The sequence below is a fragment of the Talpa occidentalis genome, unplaced genomic scaffold (genome assembly GCF_014898055.3).
Source record: "Talpa occidentalis isolate TD23 unplaced genomic scaffold, MPIMG_talOcc4v2.1 talOcc4.16, whole genome shotgun sequence".
In the NCBI taxonomy this organism is placed as follows: domain Eukaryota; kingdom Metazoa; phylum Chordata; class Mammalia; order Eulipotyphla; family Talpidae; genus Talpa; species Talpa occidentalis.
The window spans coordinates 68,581,174-68,601,678 of NW_023601653.1; the positions used below are offsets into that span (position 1 = coordinate 68,581,174).

Sequence of the window (20,505 nt, forward strand, 5' to 3'; positions counted from 1 at the left end):
CTTGTCAGTTGGAACTGAGATCAAGTCTCGTCTTCAGAAAGGTTTTCTATATTATCCTTCCACACACTCACTCCTTAGCACGTCTCTGTTGTAATTTTTTCCATAGTTCTTATTTCTTTTTTTTTAAAAGACGTATTTTATTTATTTATTTATCTATTGTGCATACAAGAGCTGGGGTGTAGGCCAGAGTTGTGGAGGGGGCCAGAGTGAGAGGGGAACAGAGACCGAGTGGGGAACGGAACAGGTGGATCTACAGAAATACACTGCTGAGGAAAGCAGTGGGCAAGACAGGAGAGGTCTGCTGTGCCATGTGGGTCAGCTACCTGGTTGAGGATCGATTGCATGATGCAGTGGCTGTACATAGCTTCATAGTGATGCACCACCAGGGAGGCCTACAGTTCTTATTTTTATTTGAAATTATTTCTTTGGTTATTGTTTGCCCCATGACAAGCTAGAACCTTATCTATCAACATTAATTGTACGCTATAGGGCCTCCCTGGTGGCGCAAGGGGTTAAGACTCAATCTATGAAGCTAACTACAGCCACTGCAGCACGAGTTTGATCACTGGCCAGGGAGCAACCTACATGGCACAGCAGACCTCTCCTGACTCGCCCGCTGCTCCCCTCAGCAGTGTATTTCAGTCAATCTGCCTGTTCTGTTCCCCACTTGGCCTCTGTTCCCCTCTCACCCAAACCCCCCTCCACAACTCTGGCCTACACCCCAGCTCTTGTATGCATAAATAAATAAATCTTTAAAAAAATAAAGTACTATCCTCCTCTTTATAGCTTCCACTTTCTAGGATGGTGTTGCTCCAGAATTCTTATTTTTATTTCTTTCTTATTTTTATTCTTTTTATTAAGAAATAATTCTTATTTCTTACCTTGCTTTAAATCTCTAACTTTTGTTTGTCCTTTTCCTACTGCCAATGAGTTTCTAAAGTTCCCCCATCCTGAAACACGCTCATTCATCCTATACCTCTATTTCCCATAAGGTATTCTTGTGATTTACTTTCAAATTCCTCCAAAGATTGGTCTTGTGTTTTACTTTCAAATTCCTGCTTCTACTTCTTTCCCTCCCATTCAGCATCAAATTATTTCAAAATATCTAGAGGTCTGCACAGAAGTTCAGACCTCTATTTGAAATTACACACCCACTCCTAATACTACCTCTGCTTTAGCTAGAATTCTTTTTTCCCCAGTAAGTCATAATGTATTCATAAAATGAAAAGCTCTCCATTAAAATATACTTTTCACTGGATCTATATAAAGTAAGACTTAATTTTGGTAGATTTCAGTGTAAGGCAGTCAGCACTAAACTTATTTGCTCTTATTTCCACAGAGCTGTTTACTTTCCAGCTAAGATTTAAAAAATATATATTTGAGACTATTATGTTGATGTTTGTTTCTCACTCAGCCATCTTCCTCTCATTATCATCTTCAGACCAGCTCTGCACACTTAGAAATGTCTAACTGCTGGAAGCCTAGTCAGAAGCATCTGGAACACTGGCAGTGGCAGAGTCTGCTTAACACTGGCAGTAAACCCTGCGGCTGTGCACACACAGCAACATGTTTGTCAGACTGTCACACTCTTCTCGTCTTCACATTGTGCTAGTAACCCTTCACCAAGCTGTATTTCTTCGAGGAAGAATTTCTGAACAGCTTCTTCATCTTTAAGGTAAAACAGCTTCTTCATCTTTAAGGAAAGTACAGCTCTCCTCAGCAAGCTTTTGTTACTTTCTTCATTCTGGCAATCTGTTTTTGAACTTGGGAGTCACCAGGTCTCTTGCAGTCAAAATGAAGGCAGTACCTGATGAAAAGGGCCCTGGAGCCAGGGCCCTCCAGCCCACCATCTTGTCGCCATCACAGTTGCGTGGCAGAAGAAGCTTTAGACCTTGATCCCTCAGCTGACAGAACCACCCCAGCCTGACATCTGTCATAAGGGAATTGGAAAGTCTTGAGAATTCTTATTTATTTTATTGAAAGGCCACACCCTCATGAGGTTTGGTTTCTCATAACTGGAGAAAAGAAGTGAAGAGAAACAAAAGAGAAACCAGAACATCTTCGTATGGAAGCTGGACCTTGTTCCCTTAGACATCAAGTTTAGATGGCTTTGAGGATGCTCCCAGGGGGTACATGGAAGGGCGCTGGCCTCTGACAAATGGAAGTGGGGGTGCTTCTCGGGAAGACAACTCTGTAGCGAAACATATCATAAAAGAAATGTCTGTTGAAATATTCTTTTTTTCTCCTTGTATCTCCTAGTCTTTGGAAAGTCTTGCTGTAACATTCTAGACTTATCTCAGCTGTATTAACTACTGAGTTAGAATTAAAAAAGAAGCGCTTGCCCTTCCCTTAGGCTATCAAAATGGTAGTTACAGTCTTTAGCAATAATTTCCAAAGGAAACATGTTTTTTTCTTGAAGGTTCAAGCATTCTTCCCCACATTCCAGTGCAACCTCACTACTGAAGCTTTAGCCAAAAATAACATGAGGGCCTCCCTGGTGATGCAGGGGTTAGGAAAGTGCTATCAAGCTTGTTTTTCGACAGCCACTGCAGCCAGGTTAGATCCCCAGCCAGTCAGGGGGCAACCCACATGGTGCAGGGGACCTTTTTCTTCCTAGCCCTCTGCTCCCCTCAGCAGTGTGTTTTGGTAGATCTGCCTGTTCTGCTCCCCACTCTCTCTGATGAACTGATGAATCCTCTCAACACCCTGCACCTCTGGCTTACACCCCAGTTCTTGTATGTATAAATAAATAAAACTTAAAAAAAAAATAATAACATGAGCTACCTAATTGCAAAACCAGTGAACTCCTGGTCCAACCCTACCTCTCTTTATCATGTAGAGTTAATGAATCTCCTAGCCCCTCTAGGCTTTCCACAGCAATCTCAAGGTACTCTTTGACTTCTCCAACCCCTAATTGTACATTGCTTTCATTGGTTCTCCCTCCTCAATGACTCTTAAATGTTGGATTCATCTTTGATCAATTTCCAAATATATGGCTTCACTCCAAACATAGTCTTGCGTTCTAGACCAAATTTATAACTGTCTGCTATGAATCTTAACATAGATATATCCTATAAATATCTCAAGCTCACATGCCCAAAACAGATTCTCCAAATTTGCTTCTTCTCTTCCCCTCTAATTTGCCCACTCTGATTAATGGCACTTCTAATGATCCAGTTTCTAAATTAAAATTTTTGATTTTTTAAATCTCCTTCACCTCCCAACTAACAAATTCTTTTTAGTCTGCTTTCAAAAAATGTCCCTCAAGTGCCCTCTTTGGCAGCATAAATGCTAAAATTGGAACCTACAGAGAAGATTAACTTGGCCCTGGGCAAGGTTGATATGCATATTCACAAGCGTTTCATATTTATTATGATGTAGTCTATAGTATCAAATTATAATGCTGTACATCTGAAAATTATATTATAAACCAATGTTATCTCAATAAAATTTTATAGATAATTTAAAAGTCCTTCAATAACCATACTAGTTAATGACAAGATCAAATCTTATTTTGAAAACGGTGCCATCACAAATGGATATCCACAAGCATAAGAATGAAGTTGGATTGGATGCCTTCCTCACATTATACATATAAATGAAAATAAAATGGTTCATAGATCAGAATGTAAACCTTTCTAACTTGACTTCAATGAAGTCTTTTGTGATTATGAATTAAAAGTACAAATAACAAGAGAAAAGTTAGATAAAATGAATTTCATCAACATATACACGTAAGTTTTTACTATCAAACAAGTGAAAAGACAGGGGTCTCCCTGGTAGCACAGCGGGTTGAGGGCAGCACTGTGAAGCTGTCCATAGCCAGCAGCACGGGTTCAATTCCCAGCCGGCCAGGGAGATACCCATGTGGTGCGGCAGACCTCTCCTGTCTTGCCCACTGCTCCCCTCAGCAGTGCTTTCAGTTAGTCTGCCTGTTCTGCTCCCTGCTCTGTCTCTGGTGAATCCTCTCACCCTCCCATGCCTCTGGCCTGTACCCTAGCTCTTGTATAAATAAATAATTTTTTTTTTTAAAAAAAGTGAAAAGACAACCATACAATGTGAAAAAATATTTATAACTCTTATATCTGATAAAAGACATATTTACAACTCAACAAAAACACAATTCATTAAAAAAAATGGGTAAGGATTATATACTCAATGGAATACTGCACAGTTGTTAAAAAGATGAAATAGTTGTTTTGGGGACAGAATGGATGGGCCTTGAGCTGATTATGTTAAGTGAAATGTCTGAAAGTTTAAGATAGATGTCGAATGGTTTCATTCATCTGAAGCATATAAATAACCAAAGATATACACAGACAAAATATAGCTGGAATAAATCTTGGACTTAGTGAGAGAAAGGTTACCAAAGGGAACAGTTGGAAAGTTGGAGGGGTTGGGCAGGGAGGCATATGGAGTACTGGCACAGGTGGTTTGGTGGAGGGTGAGTGGACCACATGCACATTATTTGGAGCAATAATGTAACTCCAAAATTAAAATTAAAAAAATGTGTAAAGGAGTTGAATAGACACATCTCAAAACATAAACAAAGGCCAATAAGCAAAACACATAATATCTTTAGTCACTAGAGAAATGCAGATGGGAATCCATAATGAGACATCAAGTTACACCCACTAAAATGGACACAATGAAAAAATATATATAATAACAACTGCTGTTGGTGAGGATATGGAGCAACTAGTGCCCTCATACATTTTTGGGGGGAGGGTATGTGAAATGGTGTGGTGCTTTGGGAATTATTTTGGAATCTCATAAAGTTCATCATATCCCATATAATACAGAAATTTCATTGCAATGTACATACTCAAGGGAACTGAGAACTGATGGCCACACAAAAACCTAAATGAGAATGCTCATCGCAGTATAATTTATAATAGGCGAAACTAGGGAAAACCCAAATGTCCATCAATTGACAAACAAATGAACAAATATAGCATAATCATCATACAGTATAATATTATCTGTCCATAGAAAGGAAACTACTAATAACATGAATCACATGAATGGATGTAGAAATGCAGTGGAACCCTGAAGTATAAGTCTATGGGAAAGAGGCCTATCACAAAAGGCCAAGTATTCTATGATTCATAAAATGTCCAGAATTGGAAAATCTATGGAGCCAGAAAATAGTTTAGTGGTTGCCAAAGGGTGGGACTGATTAAAGAGGAATGCAAGATGACAGCTAATGGTTATGGGCTTCATATCAGGGTGATGAAATGTTCTAAATATTGACTAATATTTGCACATCTCTGAATATACTAAAGCCTCTTGAATTGTATAGTATGTGGACTAAAGCCCAATAAAACTATAACATAAAAAAAAGTACCTAAAATCTGTCTTCTACTTCCCATGCCATGGCCTCAATTTATAGAGAATAACTTCTTTCATTTCCCCAGCCACATGCAACTCTAAACCCACACCAACATCCCCTGCTCCACCCCCAGCAGATACCTCTCAACATCATTAGCTCTAACATAAAGATCTGTTCTAAGCAAAATAGGGAAGTGGTGAGTTATAAAGGATAAAATTTATAAATACTACCATGTGAACTTAAAACTTTCTATTGTGATACAACACCATCATAAAAATTAAAGGAAAACTGGCAAAAATGTGTCCAAGATGACAAAGGCTTCATTTTCATAATCTACAAAGGGCTCTTTCAGAGCAGTAAGTGAAGAATGAAAGACCAAAATAGACCAAGCAGAGGAACAAGCATTCATATAGGAAGAATCAATAATGGCCAAAATGAAAAGACATCCACATTTGCTAACAATAAAAGAAACAGAAATAAAAAAGATTTTTTTTTTTTCTCTCTTCAGAGATTGGTAAAAAATTTTGAAGACTTGTCAATATCCAGGCCTGGCTAAATTTTTTAAAATTTGGAATGAATGTAAAATTATCAGCCTTTTTAGATGGTAGTTTGACAGTACCTATTAAAATTTAAATATTCACTCTTTTTGATCCGTGATTTTTGTGCAGGAACCCTACAAATCACTGCCACATACATAGAGATAAAAGTACAAAGGTCGGATGGTCTCACTCATAGCAGGAATTTAGAAAACCTAAATAAGAGACCAGGAAAAAAACTACTCAATACAAAGTAAAAATCAAAATCAACAAGCAACTATAAACCAGAGACACACTACAGGGGGATGGGGGAGGGAGGGAGGGGCGGGGAAAGGAAGAACTAGAGTCAAAATAAGGGGTGGAGGGTGCAATTGTATGGGGAATATAACCAAAATGAAAATGCATACATTGTGCAAAGATGAAAAAAGATGTAAGAATTATACAAAATAAAATATTTTAATTAAAAAAAAGGTACAAAGGTGAGGGGCCTCCTTTGTGGTGCAAAAGGTTAAATGGTGGAGCTTCTACTGGTCTTTTTATTCCTTGGTCCAGGCACCACAGTTACAGTTTTCACTTGGGAACCACAGTGCCATATCCCCATGATCATCTCTTCTCTTGGTTTTGGCAAAGAAAAAACATGTGGGAGCCTCCCTGGTGGCACAGGGGTTAAACTCTTCAGCATTTTCAAGCAATCAAGCTATTGCTAGCCACTGTAGCACCAGGTCCATCCCCAGCCAGGGAGCTGACCCACATGGCACAGCAGACCTCTCCTGTCTCACCTGCTGCTTCCCTCAGCAGTGTGTTTCAGGAGATGGCTTGTTCTGCTCCCCACTCTGTTTTTGTATCCTTTCTCCCCCAACACCTCTAGCCTACACCCAGGTTCTTGTATACATAAATAAATAAAAATATGGCACAGCAGACCTCTCCTGTCTCGCCCACTGCTCCCTTCAGCAGTGTATTTCAGAACAGTCTGCCTGTTCTGTTCCCACACCGTCTCTGGTGAATCATCTCACCACCCGCCCCCCCCCCCAGCCCCCCACCTCTGGCCTGTACTCCAGTTATTCCATGCATAAATAAATAAATCTTAAAAAAAAGAATCTTAAAAAAAAAAAAAACGTGTACTTGGCATGTTGACTGATTTCAATTTTCTTCACCATATTCTAGAGGGAGGTACTGAATGGGTCTCAGCCATTTCCACCTTCCTGGTGCATTTGGTCACACCAAGTGCTACCCTCAGAAAGGAGATCACTCTAAGCAGAGTACATTTTTTTTTTTAAGATTAGCTTCAAGGACTACCTGGTGACACAGCAGGTTGAGCGCTGTGCTGTGAAGCTGTCTGCAGCCTCGGCAGCACGGGTTCGATTCCCAGCTGGCCAGGGAGAAACCCACATGGCTTGGTAGCCATCTCTTGCCTCGCCCACTGCTCCCCTCAGCAGTGTCTTCTGTCTGTCTACCTGTTCTGCTCCCCACTCTGTCTCTGGTGAATTCTCTCACTCTCCCGCGCCTCTGCCCTGTACCCCAGTTCTTGTATGAATAAATAAATCTTAAAAAAACACAAAACTATAAATTAAAAAAAGATTAGCTTCATAGTGCTGCGACTTAAACCCTTGTGCCACCAGGGAGGCCCCTAAGTGGAACACATTACATTTATACATGCTCATGTTTTCTGTTGCAGTTGATAATGTGTATGATTTACCTGCTCGTTCATCACCATTACTCAAAAAAAAGCAGTGTCCAAACGTATGGTTAGAATGATTTCATTGTTACAAATACATGAGTTATAATACAGTTATAGACACATACACACATGCACATGTGCACAGGGAAAAAGAGGAAATTACAACAAACTATTAACAGTGGTTAACTCAAGTGAGCTGACTCATAGGAACTTTTACTTTAATAAATACATGCGTGTGTATATATGTGTGCCTGCATAAATGTGTGTGTGTGTGTATATATGTGTGTGTATGTATATATACACACACATTTAAAATCCATAGTAATAGACTTTAAAAAGCAGAATGCTGGGCCTCCCCGGTGGCGCAGCGGTTGAGCACTGGGTTGCGAAGCTGCCCGCAGCCTCTGCAGCGCCGGTTCGATCCCCGGCTGTTCCCTGGTCACCGGGGCGAGGGTCCAAGGGGCAAGGGTCAGCGGGGCGAGGGTCCCACATAGTGCGCAGACCTCTCCTGCCTATCCTGCCTATCCTGCCGCCTGCTGCTCCCTTCGGCAGTGTACTTCGTCACTCTCTCTGTTCTACTCTCCTCTCTGGCTCTGGTGAATTCTCTCATCCTCCTGCACCTCTGACTGTACCCAGTGCTTGTATAAATAAATAAACAAAAATCTTTAAAAAAAAAAAAAGACCTTTCACTAAAAAAAAAAAAAGGCAGAATGCTTTGTTTTGTAGTAAAAAGTAATAATAAAAAATGTTTTTTTTTTTTTTTTTTTTTAAAAGATTCATTTATTTGTTTATACAAGCACTGGGTACAGTCAGAGGTGCGGGAGGGTGAGAGAATTCACCAGAGCCAGAGCAGGGAGCAGAGCAGGCAGAAGGACCGAAGTACACTGCTGAGGGGAGCAGCGGGCGGCAGGAGAGGTCTGCGCGCCATGTGGGACCCTCCTCCGGTGGCCGGGGAGCAACCGGGGATCGAACCGGCCTTGCAGAGGCTGTGGGCAGCTTCGCAACCCAGCGCTCAACCGCTGCGCCACCGGGGAGGCCCCCATAAAAAATGTTTTTAAGCACAGATTTGATTACAGAACAGTTGTGCTACAAATTCTTCAATGATTTGCTGCCTACGGAATAAAATTCATATTGATTAGTGAAGCACTCAAGGCCTTACTTAACACAATTCACCTAACATCCAACCTCCTTATTTACTGCTGTGCAATCTGCCACACAAACTACCTCTTTATTGTGATTCTTCTGCTGTTGCCATAACAGCTGCTGCATCTTCAAGGCCCAGCTAAAATGTCCCTCCACTTGAAATCTTCTCAATTTTCGGAAAAACAATCATGCTCTCCTGAGTGCTTATATACAGTAGTTTAAATTTTGTTTACAATTCCATCATAGGATGATCCTCTTTTTTTTTTTTTAAGATTTATTTATTTATGCATACAAGAGCTGGGGTACAGGCCAGATGTGTGAGGGTGAGAGAATTCACCAGACAGAGTGGGGGAGCAGAACAGGCAGATTGGCAAAGTACACTGCTGAGGGGAGCAGCGGGCAAGACAGGAGAGGTCTGCTGCGCCATATGGGTAACTCTCTGGCTGGGGATCGACCTCATGCTTCAGAGGCTGTGGACAGCTTCATAGGTTGTGTCTTAACCACTTGCGCCACCAGGGAGACCCACATAGGATGATCCTTAATCTTGCTATGCATTATAGTTGAGTGCACACATTAATTTCTTAGTTTCCCTTTGTTTTCTTTTAGCACTAAGCACAGGATTTTAGAAACAAAAGGTCGCAGTTATGAGAGGGAGAAGGACAACAGGCAACATCACGACAGAACATTAGTCTTAGAGATAGAAGCCTTGGAGACATACTGGACTCATAAACTTCAATGGTGACGCCACAAAACATTGTGTCCACACACCCAAGATTATCACTTACATCAGAGTTCCTATGAAGGGTGGCCCAGGAACTGGGAGTACGCAACTTCCGGACTTGCATGAAGGACTTGGGGGAGAGATACAACACCCTGCGGAGGAAGGGGTGTGGTAGTGCCCGGGAAGCCTTCCTCTTTGAGAAGGTAGGTTGAGAAAGACATGAAGGCTGGTTGTAGGTGCCCTGACAAAGTAGGAGGGAGGGAAATAGGAGAAAAATAATGTTGTAGGTTGAGGGTACAGTATGTTAAAAGGTTTGAAGAGAGGACCTCCCTGGTGGCACAGGGGTTAAAGGCACAGTGCTTTCAAGCTATAGCCAGGTACTGTGGCATAAGTTTGATCCCCAGCCAGGGAGCTGACCCCTCTCCTGTCTCGCTTGCTGCTTCCCCTCAGCAGTATATTTCAGTCAATCCGCCTGTTCTGCTCCCTGTTCTGTCTCTGGTGATGCCTCTCATACCCCACACCTCTGGCCTACACCCCAGTTCTTGTATGCATAAATAAATAAATCTTTAAAAAAAAAAAAGGTTTAGGGCCTCCCCTGGCTGTGCAGTGGTTGAGCGCTGGGTTGTGAGTCTGCCCGCAGCCTCTGCAGCGCCAGTTCAATCCCCGGCCACTGGCGAGGGTCCCACAAAAAAAAAAAAAAGGTTTAAAAAACAGAATGGTGTGTGTTTGTGATCCTGCAAACACTTCTGCATAGCTGAAGTGTAGAGGACCAGGGGGTGAGAAGCAGTGGGGATGTAATTAGGGATAGTATCACAAAAGGTCTAACATGACAGGTTAAGGAGTTTAGAATTTATTCTAAACAGAGAGCAAGTAGGTTAATCACAGTAATAACATGAGCAGGTTTGGATTTTAGAAAAATGACTGTACCAAAACTATTTGATAAAAGATCTTTATGCATACATAATAGACTAGTGATGACCTGAACTGAGATACTGGCAGTGGAGTCGGAGTATCAGACATCAAAAGGACTTAAAACATATATCAAATGTAAAACTATTTTCAAATACATCTCTTTGAGAGGCAGATCTTATGATTTCTCTCTTGACTTTGTTTTGTCTAAACTGCAGATGGGAAAAATAAGGCATATAAATAGCCATGACAAAAGTAGGGAAAATGCAGGAAAAAAAATGCAGAACCTGAACTTGGCATATTTGTCCTACAAACATTAATTGACCAACTTCTATATACCAGGCCCTCTAGGCAGTTCTCTGCATACCCATAGAGAGCTATATCTGGTAGCTTAAAGTAACTGCCAAATTTCTAGATACAGGCAACCTGACTGTGGAGAAGAGCCTTTCTGAGGTTTGGTGACCTCCATGCAGAAGAAAGTCTCAAACCTCCTTGCAGAAGAAAGTCTTTCAGCTAATCTGTTCATTTCTCCAAAACAGAAGTGACATTCTGTCAGAGGATCAGCAGCTGACTAACTTGGCCTTTGCAGCTCTTCAGCATCCTGGACCTCAATTTTTATTGGTTTTGGAATAACTTTATGTCTCTTCCCTGCAAGAAGCCTGTGTGGGTTGAGCTTCGCCTGTCTTCCTCCATGTCGGAGTGAACTATTCTAGGCCTATCTCAGTGTTCGCCACGGGAATTTGCCCATGTCTCGGGCATGTTTATTTTCATCTCTGGTCGTTCCATATCACATTCTCTCTCCTGCTTGGTTTTATCACCGCCACTCTGGAGCCACAGATAACACTTTACAACCTAAGAACAAAAGATATTTGGAATGTTGGGTACTCAGACAAGCAGTGTCTGGCAGGGAGCAGAGGTAGAAAAGGGGAAAGGTAAGGTAGGCTGACACCTGGCAGTAAGCACAGTCACCCCCACCCACAAGGTCCTCTCAATGCCTGGAGACTCTGGTTCTCACTTAAGACTGAGAGGTAGATTCTAGAAATTCTGAGAATTAAGATCATCTCTAAGGTTCCTTCCAGTTTTAAAATTTTACAATTCTTGCCATCAGATTTCACCAACATATCTATCCATAAAGTTGATTTGCAAAGAGAACTAAATTATCCTTAATTAAAGTGAGGATAAGCACTTGAGACTCAGATAAATCTGGAAATAGTACAACAAGTTAGATTTTTGGAATTTCCTACAGTTCCTTTAGCAGATTCCTGTAAACACTAACCTTTCGCAGGTAACATTTTTTTTTTTTTAAAGATTTATTTATTTATGTATACAAGAGCTGGGAAACAGGCCAGAGATGCAGGGGGTGAGAGGATTCACCAGAGACAGAGTGGGGAACAGAACAGGCAGAATGACCGAAATACACCCCTGAGGAGTGACAGGAGAGGTCTTGCCTTGCCACATGGGTTTCTCCTTGGCTGGCCGGGGATGGAACTAGTGCTGTAAAAGCTGCGGATTGCTTCATAGTGCGGGGTGCTTAACCCCTTTTGCCACCAGGGAGGCCATCACAGGTAACTTTTTTTTTTTTTTTTTATAGAGGCATGCTTTATTTATTTGTTTGCTGGTTTGTTTGTTTGTTTTGTTTATACATGCACTGGGTACAGTCAGAAGCGCGGGAGGGTGAGAGAATTCACCAGAGCCAGAGCGGGGAGCAGAGCAGGCAGAAGGACCGAAGTACACTGCTGAGGGGAGCAGCGGGCGGCAGGAGAGGTCTGCACGCCATGTGGGACCCTCCTCTGGTGGCCGGGGAGCAGCCGGGGATCGAACCGGTGCCGCAGAGGCCGCGGGCAGCTTCGCAACCCAGCGCTCAACCGCTGCGCCACCGGGGAGGCCCCTTCACAGGTAACTTTTGACTCCTCTTACAATATAAACATCATCAGAAAGACAAAAGAGTATCATTACCTAGAGAATTTATGTTCTGCAATATGTTTTGAAGGAAAAGAAGTCATTTTTAATATGAGCTATAAGAGAAACAGGTGGAGTTGCCAGGTTTAGATTTAGATTTAGTTCCCAGATATAATGTTTGGGATGTGATAATTATATTAAAAACTATTTTAACTGGCAACCCTAAAAAGAGGCTGCTCAAATTCTGTTCCACACCACAGGTAATTAGGAGGATTAAGTCAGATAAAGTGGAGAAGTACCCAATACAATATCAAGAAATGTCTTCTCCTTAGGCAGAGGAATATTATATTGATAATTTTCTATTACTCATTTGTAGACTGTCCATAAAAACACTTAAATCTCAATTATCAAGCATACTTCTGGTTTATTTTCCCCCTGCTGTCCATATCTTAGTTACATAAATGAAAGAATTCTTAGTGTTGATAAAACATTAGAAAAGGAAATCTGTAAATATCTATAAATCAAATTAATGTGGTTTAATCATACAATAACAAAAAGAACTGGCTTTCTGTTGGGCAGCTTCAGATGCTGGAAACAATTTATTGCATGAAGTGAAAAACCTGTTACAAACAGTATAACCATGGTTGGGTTGTGCTTTAAAGTTTAGCTCTATAGAGAGATGATAAGTATTGAGTGATTGGGAGGATTAAATAATGGAAAAAAAAAAAAAGATTTGAGGGGTAGTTTATTCATAACTATTTTGGGAGTAAATAAGTTTCCCTAAATCACCACTCTGTCCTCTGGTACCCAGTCCCCAACCAAGACTCACATCATACATACCTATGCTAGATTCTGATTTCCAGTCTTTTTGGGTCATAGAAACCAGGAAGGGAGCCTCACAGTGATACATTGCCATCTGCTGGTCGGTTGCTAAGCACTCTGGCAACAAGAGGGGGCTCATAGCAACGCAGCCCTGAGGCCTGCCCAAGGCATACTGGCAAAGACTCAGTCTTGGCTGGAACAGTGAGGCCCTCCTCTTTGGCTGTAGCATTTTCCCTGGCTGGCATTATCTGTCTAAATCTACTTCTCTCAAAATCTTTTTCAAAAGTGGAATTTCTGAATTACATGGTAATTCTATTTTTAAATTTTTGAGGAACCTCCATACTGTTTTCATAGTGGCTTCAACAACAAAGAGTTCCATTTTCTCCACATCCTTGCCAACTACTTGTCATTTCTTGTCTTTCTGCTACCAGTCATTCAGACAAGTGTGAAGTGATATCTCATTATAGTTTGCTCATTTTTCTAATTATTTTGCACATTTAAAATTTTTTTTTAAATATTTATTTATTTATTTATTTTAAAAGATTTATTTATTTATGCATACAAGAGCTGGGGCACGGGCCAGAGATGCTGGGGGTGAGAGGATTCACCAGAGAGGGTGGGGAATAGAACAGGCAGACTGACTGAAACACACTGTTGAGGGGAGCAGCGGGGGAGACAGGAGAGGTCTGCCTCACCGTGTGTGTTGCTCCCTGGCCTGCCGGGGATTGAACTCATGCTGCAGAGGCTGCGGATTGCTTCATAGTGCTGTCTTTAACCCCTTGCACCACCAGGGAGGCCCAAAAGATTTATTTATTTATGCATACAAGAACTGGGGTACAGGTCAGAAGGTGGGGGGGGAAGGAGCGGTAAGAGGATTAACAGGAGACAGAGTGGGGAACAGAACAAGCAGACTGACTGAAACATACTGCTGAGGGGAGCAGCAGGCGAGACAGGAGAGGTCTGCTGCACCATGTGGATCAGCTCCCTGGCCAGCGTTAGAACTCATAGCTTCATGGTGCTCAGACTTAATCCCTTGCGCCACCAGGAAGGCCCACTCTGAGGGTCTTTTACAGAGTGAACACATTTCATTTTGGTGTAGCCCACCTATCTCTTTTTCTATGGTTCCTGCTTTTGATGCCTCTGCCTGTTTTTATAAATCAAGTTTCACTAACACAATCAGGCTCATTTGCTATAATGTCTATGGTTGCTTTAACTTAGAATAGCAGGGTTGAGTAGTGGTGACACAGACCATATGGTCACAAAGTCTAACATATTTACTTTATGGCTCTTCACAGGGGAGTTTTGTTGACTTCCTGTTCTGATCTGATAAGCCTTTGTACTCCAGGGCCTTTGCATAGGCTGTTTCCTCGATCCAAACATTCTTTCCCCAGATTTTCTCATGATTGGCTCCTTACTATCATTCTGGTTTCTCCTCAAGTTCACCTTAGAAAGGCCTTCCCTGACTATATTACTAAGAATATGCCTCCTTCTCCCTCCATTCTACCATCTATGGTCTTACCTTGCTCTTTATTTCTTCACAGAATGTATTCTTCACTAGAATGCAAGCTCTATAAGGGAAGTCCCTGGTACCAATAATGCTTTCTCAAGAATTATCTGAATGGAGGGCCTCCCCTGGTGGCTCAGTGGTTGAGCGCTGGGTTGCAAAGCTACTCGCAGACTCTGCAGTGCTGGTTTGATCCCCGGCCACCAGCGAGGGTCCCACATGGTGCGACAGACCTCTCCTGCTGCACCTGCTGCTCCTCTCAGCAGTGTATTTCCTCATCTGCCTGTTCTGTTCCCCGCTCTGGCTCTGGTGAATTCTCTCACCCTCCAGTGCTTCTGACTGTACCCAGTGCTTGTATAAATAATTCTTTAAAAAAAAATCATAAATTCTAAAATTAATAAATAAAATAAATCTAAAAAATAAAAGAATTATCTGAATGGATAAATGAGTCACAGAGAACTACCTTATCTTTCTGGTCAAAATGTTACTTATCACCCTGTAAATTATTTAGCTAGAGGGGGATATTTGAATAAAAGAATGATATGTCTTGATCTTTGTTCATTGTGATTTGTTGGTGATATTTATATGTTACTTTACCTCCATAGCATTCTTTTTTTTTTTTTTTTTTTTTTAAAGATTTATTTATTTATTTATACAAGCACTGGGTACAGTCAGAAGAATGGGAGGGTGAGAGAATTCACCAGAACCAGAGCGGGGAACAGAGCGGGCGGAAGGACCGAAGTACACTGCTGAGGGGAGCAGCGGGCGGCAAGAGAGGTCTGCGCGACATGTGGGACCCTCCTCTGGTGGCCGGGGAGCGGCCGGGGATCAAACCGGGGCTGCAGAGGCTGCGGGCAGCTTCGCAACCCAGCGCTCAAACGCTGCGCCACCGGCCACCGGGAGGCCCTCCATAGCATTCTTTACCATTATAAAGCTGAGGAGTTACCTAGGGTGAGGAGAGCAAGGGTGTTTGAAAATCTCTACATTTGTTTATAACTTTGTACTACTTTTTTTTTTAAAAGATTTATTTATTTATACAAGAACTGGGGTACAGGCCAGAGCAGTGGGAGGGTGAGAGAATTTACTAGAGAGAGAGTGGGGAGCAGAACAGGCAGACAGACGGAAAACACTGCTGAGGGGAGCAGCAGGCGAGACAAGAGAGGTCTGCTGTGCCATGTGGGTATCTCCCTGGCCGCTTCACAGCATTGTGCTCAACCCACTGTGCCAGCCACTGGGGAGACCCATAATTTTGTATTGCTTTCTGATCAACTCTTGAACATGAACTGAAATCCAATGGGTAGATAATAATGGAGGTTATATTTTTCATACTATCACTACTTCTTCCCAATTTCTCTTGAATTCTGAATCTGTTACTCTCTCTACCAGGAGAAGAATATAGAACAAAGGAAAAGAAAGAAAATTTTGATTTATAAAGACGCTGGTCATAGGCCAGCTCTAGTACCCACAAGTTAGGTTGTGACCTTGGAAACTTATCTCAAGGTCTTAAACCTTGATGTTAGATAATAATATCTACCTCGTAAGTTAATATATAGAAATATTAAATTCCTGGGGCCTCCTGTGGCACAAAGTGTTAAGCATAGCACTGTGAAGCTATCCACAGCCTCTGCAGCACCAGTTTGATCCCTGGCCAGCCAGGGAACTGACCCACATGGTGCAGCGGACCTCTCCTGTCTCTCCCGCTGCTCCCCTCAGCAGTGTATTTCAGTCAGTCTGCCTGTTCTGTTCCCTGCTTTGTCTCTGGTGAAACCTCTCATGCCCCACACCTCTGGCCTGTACCGCAGTTCTTGTATGCATAAATAAATAAATCTTTAAAAAATATTAAATTCCCAATTATTTAACATCTCTTAGATGCCAAATGTTGCCAAGTTCTTATATAATATATTACCTAATTTGTCACAATAATCAGCAAAGATAGATGTCATCCAAAGAGCAAATTATACCATCTGATTGATAGCTATGAAATAGGTCAAATTTTCATTGTCAGTTGTATCTGGCTATGTCAAAAAGGTCTTGACAAAAGTAAGATCACTTTTTTTTTTTTTAGAGGCATGTTTTTATTTATTTATTTGTTTATTTATTTGTTTTGTTTATACATGCACTGGTACAGTCAGAAGCGCGGGAGGGTGAGAGAATTCACCAGAGCCAGAGCAGGGAGCAGAGCAGGCAGAAGGACCGAAGTACACTGCTGAGGGGAGCAGCGGGCGGCAGGAGAGGTCTCCTCTGGTGGCCGGGGAGCAGCCGGGGATCAAACCGGCGCCACAGAGGCCGCGGGCAGCTTCGCAACCCAGTGCTCAACCGCTGCGCCACCAGGGAGGCCCTAAGATCACTTTTTAATGCCAATAATGACAGCAAAAAAATCTTAAGCCTTTACTTATTTTTAATTTCCACCAAAATTCAGAGCACTTTGTCCTTTAATTTCTGTATTACTGAAATGTTTCCCTGGCACGTAATTCTTTTAAATTGACAATATGTGATATCTTAATAATGACAAAGCAGGGGCCTCCCTAGTGGCACTGGGGTTAAAGAGACATTGTTATCACTAGCCACTGCAGTACGAATTCAATCCCTGGCCAGCCAGGGAGCTGACCCACATGGTTCAGCAGACTTCTCCTGTCTTGCCTGCTGCTTCTCTCAGCAGTGTATTTCAGTAGATCTGCCTGTTCTGCTCCCTACTCTCTCTGGTGAATCCTCTCACCACCTTCCCCTGCCCCTGACCCGCACCTCTGGTCTACACTCCAGTTCTTGTATGCATAAATAAATAATTCTTTAAAAAAAAACAGTGACAAAGCTGGCATAAATAGGAAGCCCAAAATATTGGAGGCAGGCTGTCCTACGATTTTTCAGATGGAAAACAAGTAACATTTACGTAGTCAAATCTAATTATTAAATTAAATAAGTAAATATGCAACAGCAGAAGCTTGGTGAGAAGATGGGACAGCAGGGGGCACAGTAGCTTTGCTCCTGATCTGTAGAGGAGTGGATATATTTTTTAGACAGCATCACTCTGATTTCTGTGTCTTATATCTTGCTCTTACAGTTTTCCTCTATTAACATTTTTCCAAAACAGCCTTAACAAGTGCTATGTAAGTGTATCCTTTCAAGAAATGTGTTGACTCTACAAGAGATGCCATGGAAGAGCAGGTGTACCCTCTACTCGTCCCCAAGTTCTACTTCCCTTAGTACCACCATTCAAAAGTTCAGGAAAAAAATCTGGCAGTTTGAGATACCAACTCTTCAAGATACGGATGAATGCTTAATGAACAAGGTTATTTCAAGTGTTTTTAGGTGTGATAAATACTTGTCTGGTAAACCCCTGACATCAGTCTATACGTGATTTAACCACCCAATCTGCCTGTCATTCCAAAGGTTCACATATTAGCACAATTTTGTGGATCTCCTTCTCGACGCTTTACAAACAGTTGGCCTCAGTGACACTCTAGAGTTTACAAGATCATTATTATCGTGCACCTTCTACATCGCTCTTCACACCCACACAGCCATGACCACAAGAAGTCTCAAGACCAGTTGTTTATGACTTTTCCAGAGGCTTGTTTGCAATGACAATGCTGAACCTGGATGTTTTATCTTATCATTCCTATTATTCTTAATACTATGAAAGCACAAGATGCCACAAATGCCAAATACTAGTTAATTCTGAACAGGAAGAAAGTGGGGCATACCAGGTCTACTGGCCACAATCACATCTCCCACCACCATTTATGTGGATCACACGTTGTTATCCAGATACAAGATTCAACATGATACTGTGATTATTAACATAACCATGACAAAACAATTTGATAGCACACTGACATAAATTCTTAATACTCACACCAGGTTCGTCACGCTCCATCTCTCTGCTATACTAAGAATCTCCCTCCAATTCCTCTTCAAGGTACTGCTTCCTGTAAATTGTAATTGGCTGGTTATTTTTTCACTCTAGCTACTTGACTTCTTAGAGAGAAGAGGCTGAGACATTATACCTTAGTCAATGGGCACACACTAGTAAGTACTTGTGAAGAAAGTGAAATCTCACATAATCCTAATGATGTCTTAGATTAACTCAATTCTGGGAACTTCAACGAAACTCCTTCCACTTGCTCTGTAACCAATGGAAAGAATTTCATAAAACCAAGGGCTGTGGGGAGAGAAAAGGGAAAGTACTGAATATGGTGAAAACAGAACTTTATATTTTGAGTCCTTGCTCAGTCACCAAGTAACACCATTTCCCCATGACCAAATGAGCACGGATTAGATTAGGTGATCTTGTTGGCAGTAAAAGTCTGTGATTTAGGGCCTCCCCTGTGGCGCAGCGTTGAGCGCTGGGTTGAGAAGCTGCCTGCAGCCTCTGCAGCTCCAGTTCAATCCTCAGCCACCGGGCAAGGGTCCCACATGGCGCGCAGACCTCCCCTGCCGCCTGCTGCTCCCCTCAGCAGTGTACTTCGTCAGTCTGCCTGTTCTGCTCCCTGCTCTGGCTCTGGTGAATTCTCTCACCCTCCCGCGCGTCTGACTGTACCCAGTGCTTGTATAAATAAATAAATAAATTGTTAAAAAAGAAAAAAAGAAAGTCTTAAATATTTAAAAAAAAAACCTCTGTAATTTAATGTGACTTACTTTGCAATATAAAATTGATCACATTTGAAATGTGCCACCTCACTGTAGCATCACCTAAGTGAGCTGCAGCAAGATGGGAAAGCATGATCTGCATAACAGTTATCAAGTCTGAGTGGCCTTGTTCTTTTAGATTATATGTATTTGGGAAAACAAAACAAAATCCCATAATTATTTCAATACTAATAAATACACTTTTCATTAATAGTTCGGTGCTGCATCATTATTTGTAAAATTAATTCAGATGAACTCTTGAAAACCAATGGAAATTGTAAATTTTGTCAATACATTAAACTGGGATGAAATTAATGACAGTATTTTGCCTTATGGGCACTTGCCTTACTCTCCTTTCGCACTTCTAGAATCAAGCACTGAATTCAGCACTGAATGAATGAATGAATGAATGAATGAATGAATAAACAAATGATCTTTCATTTTCTAAGAAATTCTAACTTTCACTTTCAGAAAGCTACAAAACTAATCTCATCTGCATAGCACTTAAACCTTGAAAGATGGTAGGCATCTTTCAAAGCCAACACAGGTCCCTCTCAGTTAGTCCAGTTCCCTCTGTCGGGATCATTCCATGGCTCCCATGCCTCCTGTAGGTGTCAGGTCAAAAGACTTTCTCAGAGAGACCTTCTCAGACCCATCCAGGCCCTCCAATCTAATATAGCAACCCCCTCCCCATTCCCTACTATATATTGTCTTCCTAACATGCATCATTGTCTGGCGTTTCATTACACATCAATGCATTTTCTTGCCTAGACTATAAACTCCAGGAGGGCAGGGCCTTGGTCCACATTGGGTGCCCCAACACACAGAGCAGAGCTCAGGACCTAAGAGGTGCTCAGCCCCTTCCCTGGACTATAAACTCCAGGAGGGCAGGGCCTTGGTCCACACTGGGTGCCCCAGCACCTCGAGCAGAGCTCAGGACCTAAAAGGCGCTCAGGAAATAAAGATCTCCAAAACTTCGAGGTGCCTGAGGAGGGGGGGCGGGTTTCTCCAGCGCCCCAGGTCCATTCTCCCGCGGGCCAGCCCACCCCAAGTTACCCACCCAGCCACCTTTGCCCAGCCCAGCGGACGCTGGTCCTCCCACCTGGCGGCCGCAGGGACAGCGCGGCGCACCCACCGCCCGGAGCCGGGAGCCGGCGCTGCGGTTGGCCGTGCGGCTCGGTTCAACCGCCCATCGCCGGAGCCGCCCACGCCCGTCCCGGGCCGGCGCGCTCGGGGGTGACAGCGATGGCGCCACCGCGCTGCCGTCGGCCCCGCGGCGCAGCCGTTAGGGCCCCCGCGCTGCGACCGGAGGCCAGGATTCTTTTTTGAATAATC

At 42.5% G+C, this 20,505-nt stretch overlaps 1 protein-coding gene and 1 non-coding gene across 4 annotated transcripts in view; one reads left to right on the top strand and one right to left on the bottom strand.

Moving 5' to 3' along the window:
* SLC2A3 (solute carrier family 2 member 3) overlaps positions 1-20,505 on the bottom strand; it is a 68,535-nt gene that overhangs the window by 47,858 nt on the left and 172 nt on the right. Inside the window, exons 1-2 of one of the 3 annotated variants that reach the window (XM_037514389.2) lie at positions 20,273-20,324; positions 18,398-18,470 (exon numbers count right to left, since the gene is read on the bottom strand). In XM_037514389.2, the coding sequence (XP_037370286.1) occupies positions 18,398-18,418 (21 nt within the window). In that variant the 5' untranslated portion in view covers positions 18,419-18,470; positions 20,273-20,324. Of the gene's footprint in view, positions 1-18,397; positions 18,471-18,548; positions 18,638-20,272; positions 20,325-20,505 lie in introns of those variants that run through there. The other 2 variants (XM_037514391.2, XM_037514390.2) reach the window with 2 other exon arrangements.
* Positions 3,268-3,371, top strand: LOC119248562 (U6 spliceosomal RNA). Its single transcript, XR_005125979.1, has one exon. It is a non-coding gene; the product is annotated as a U6 spliceosomal RNA (small nuclear RNA).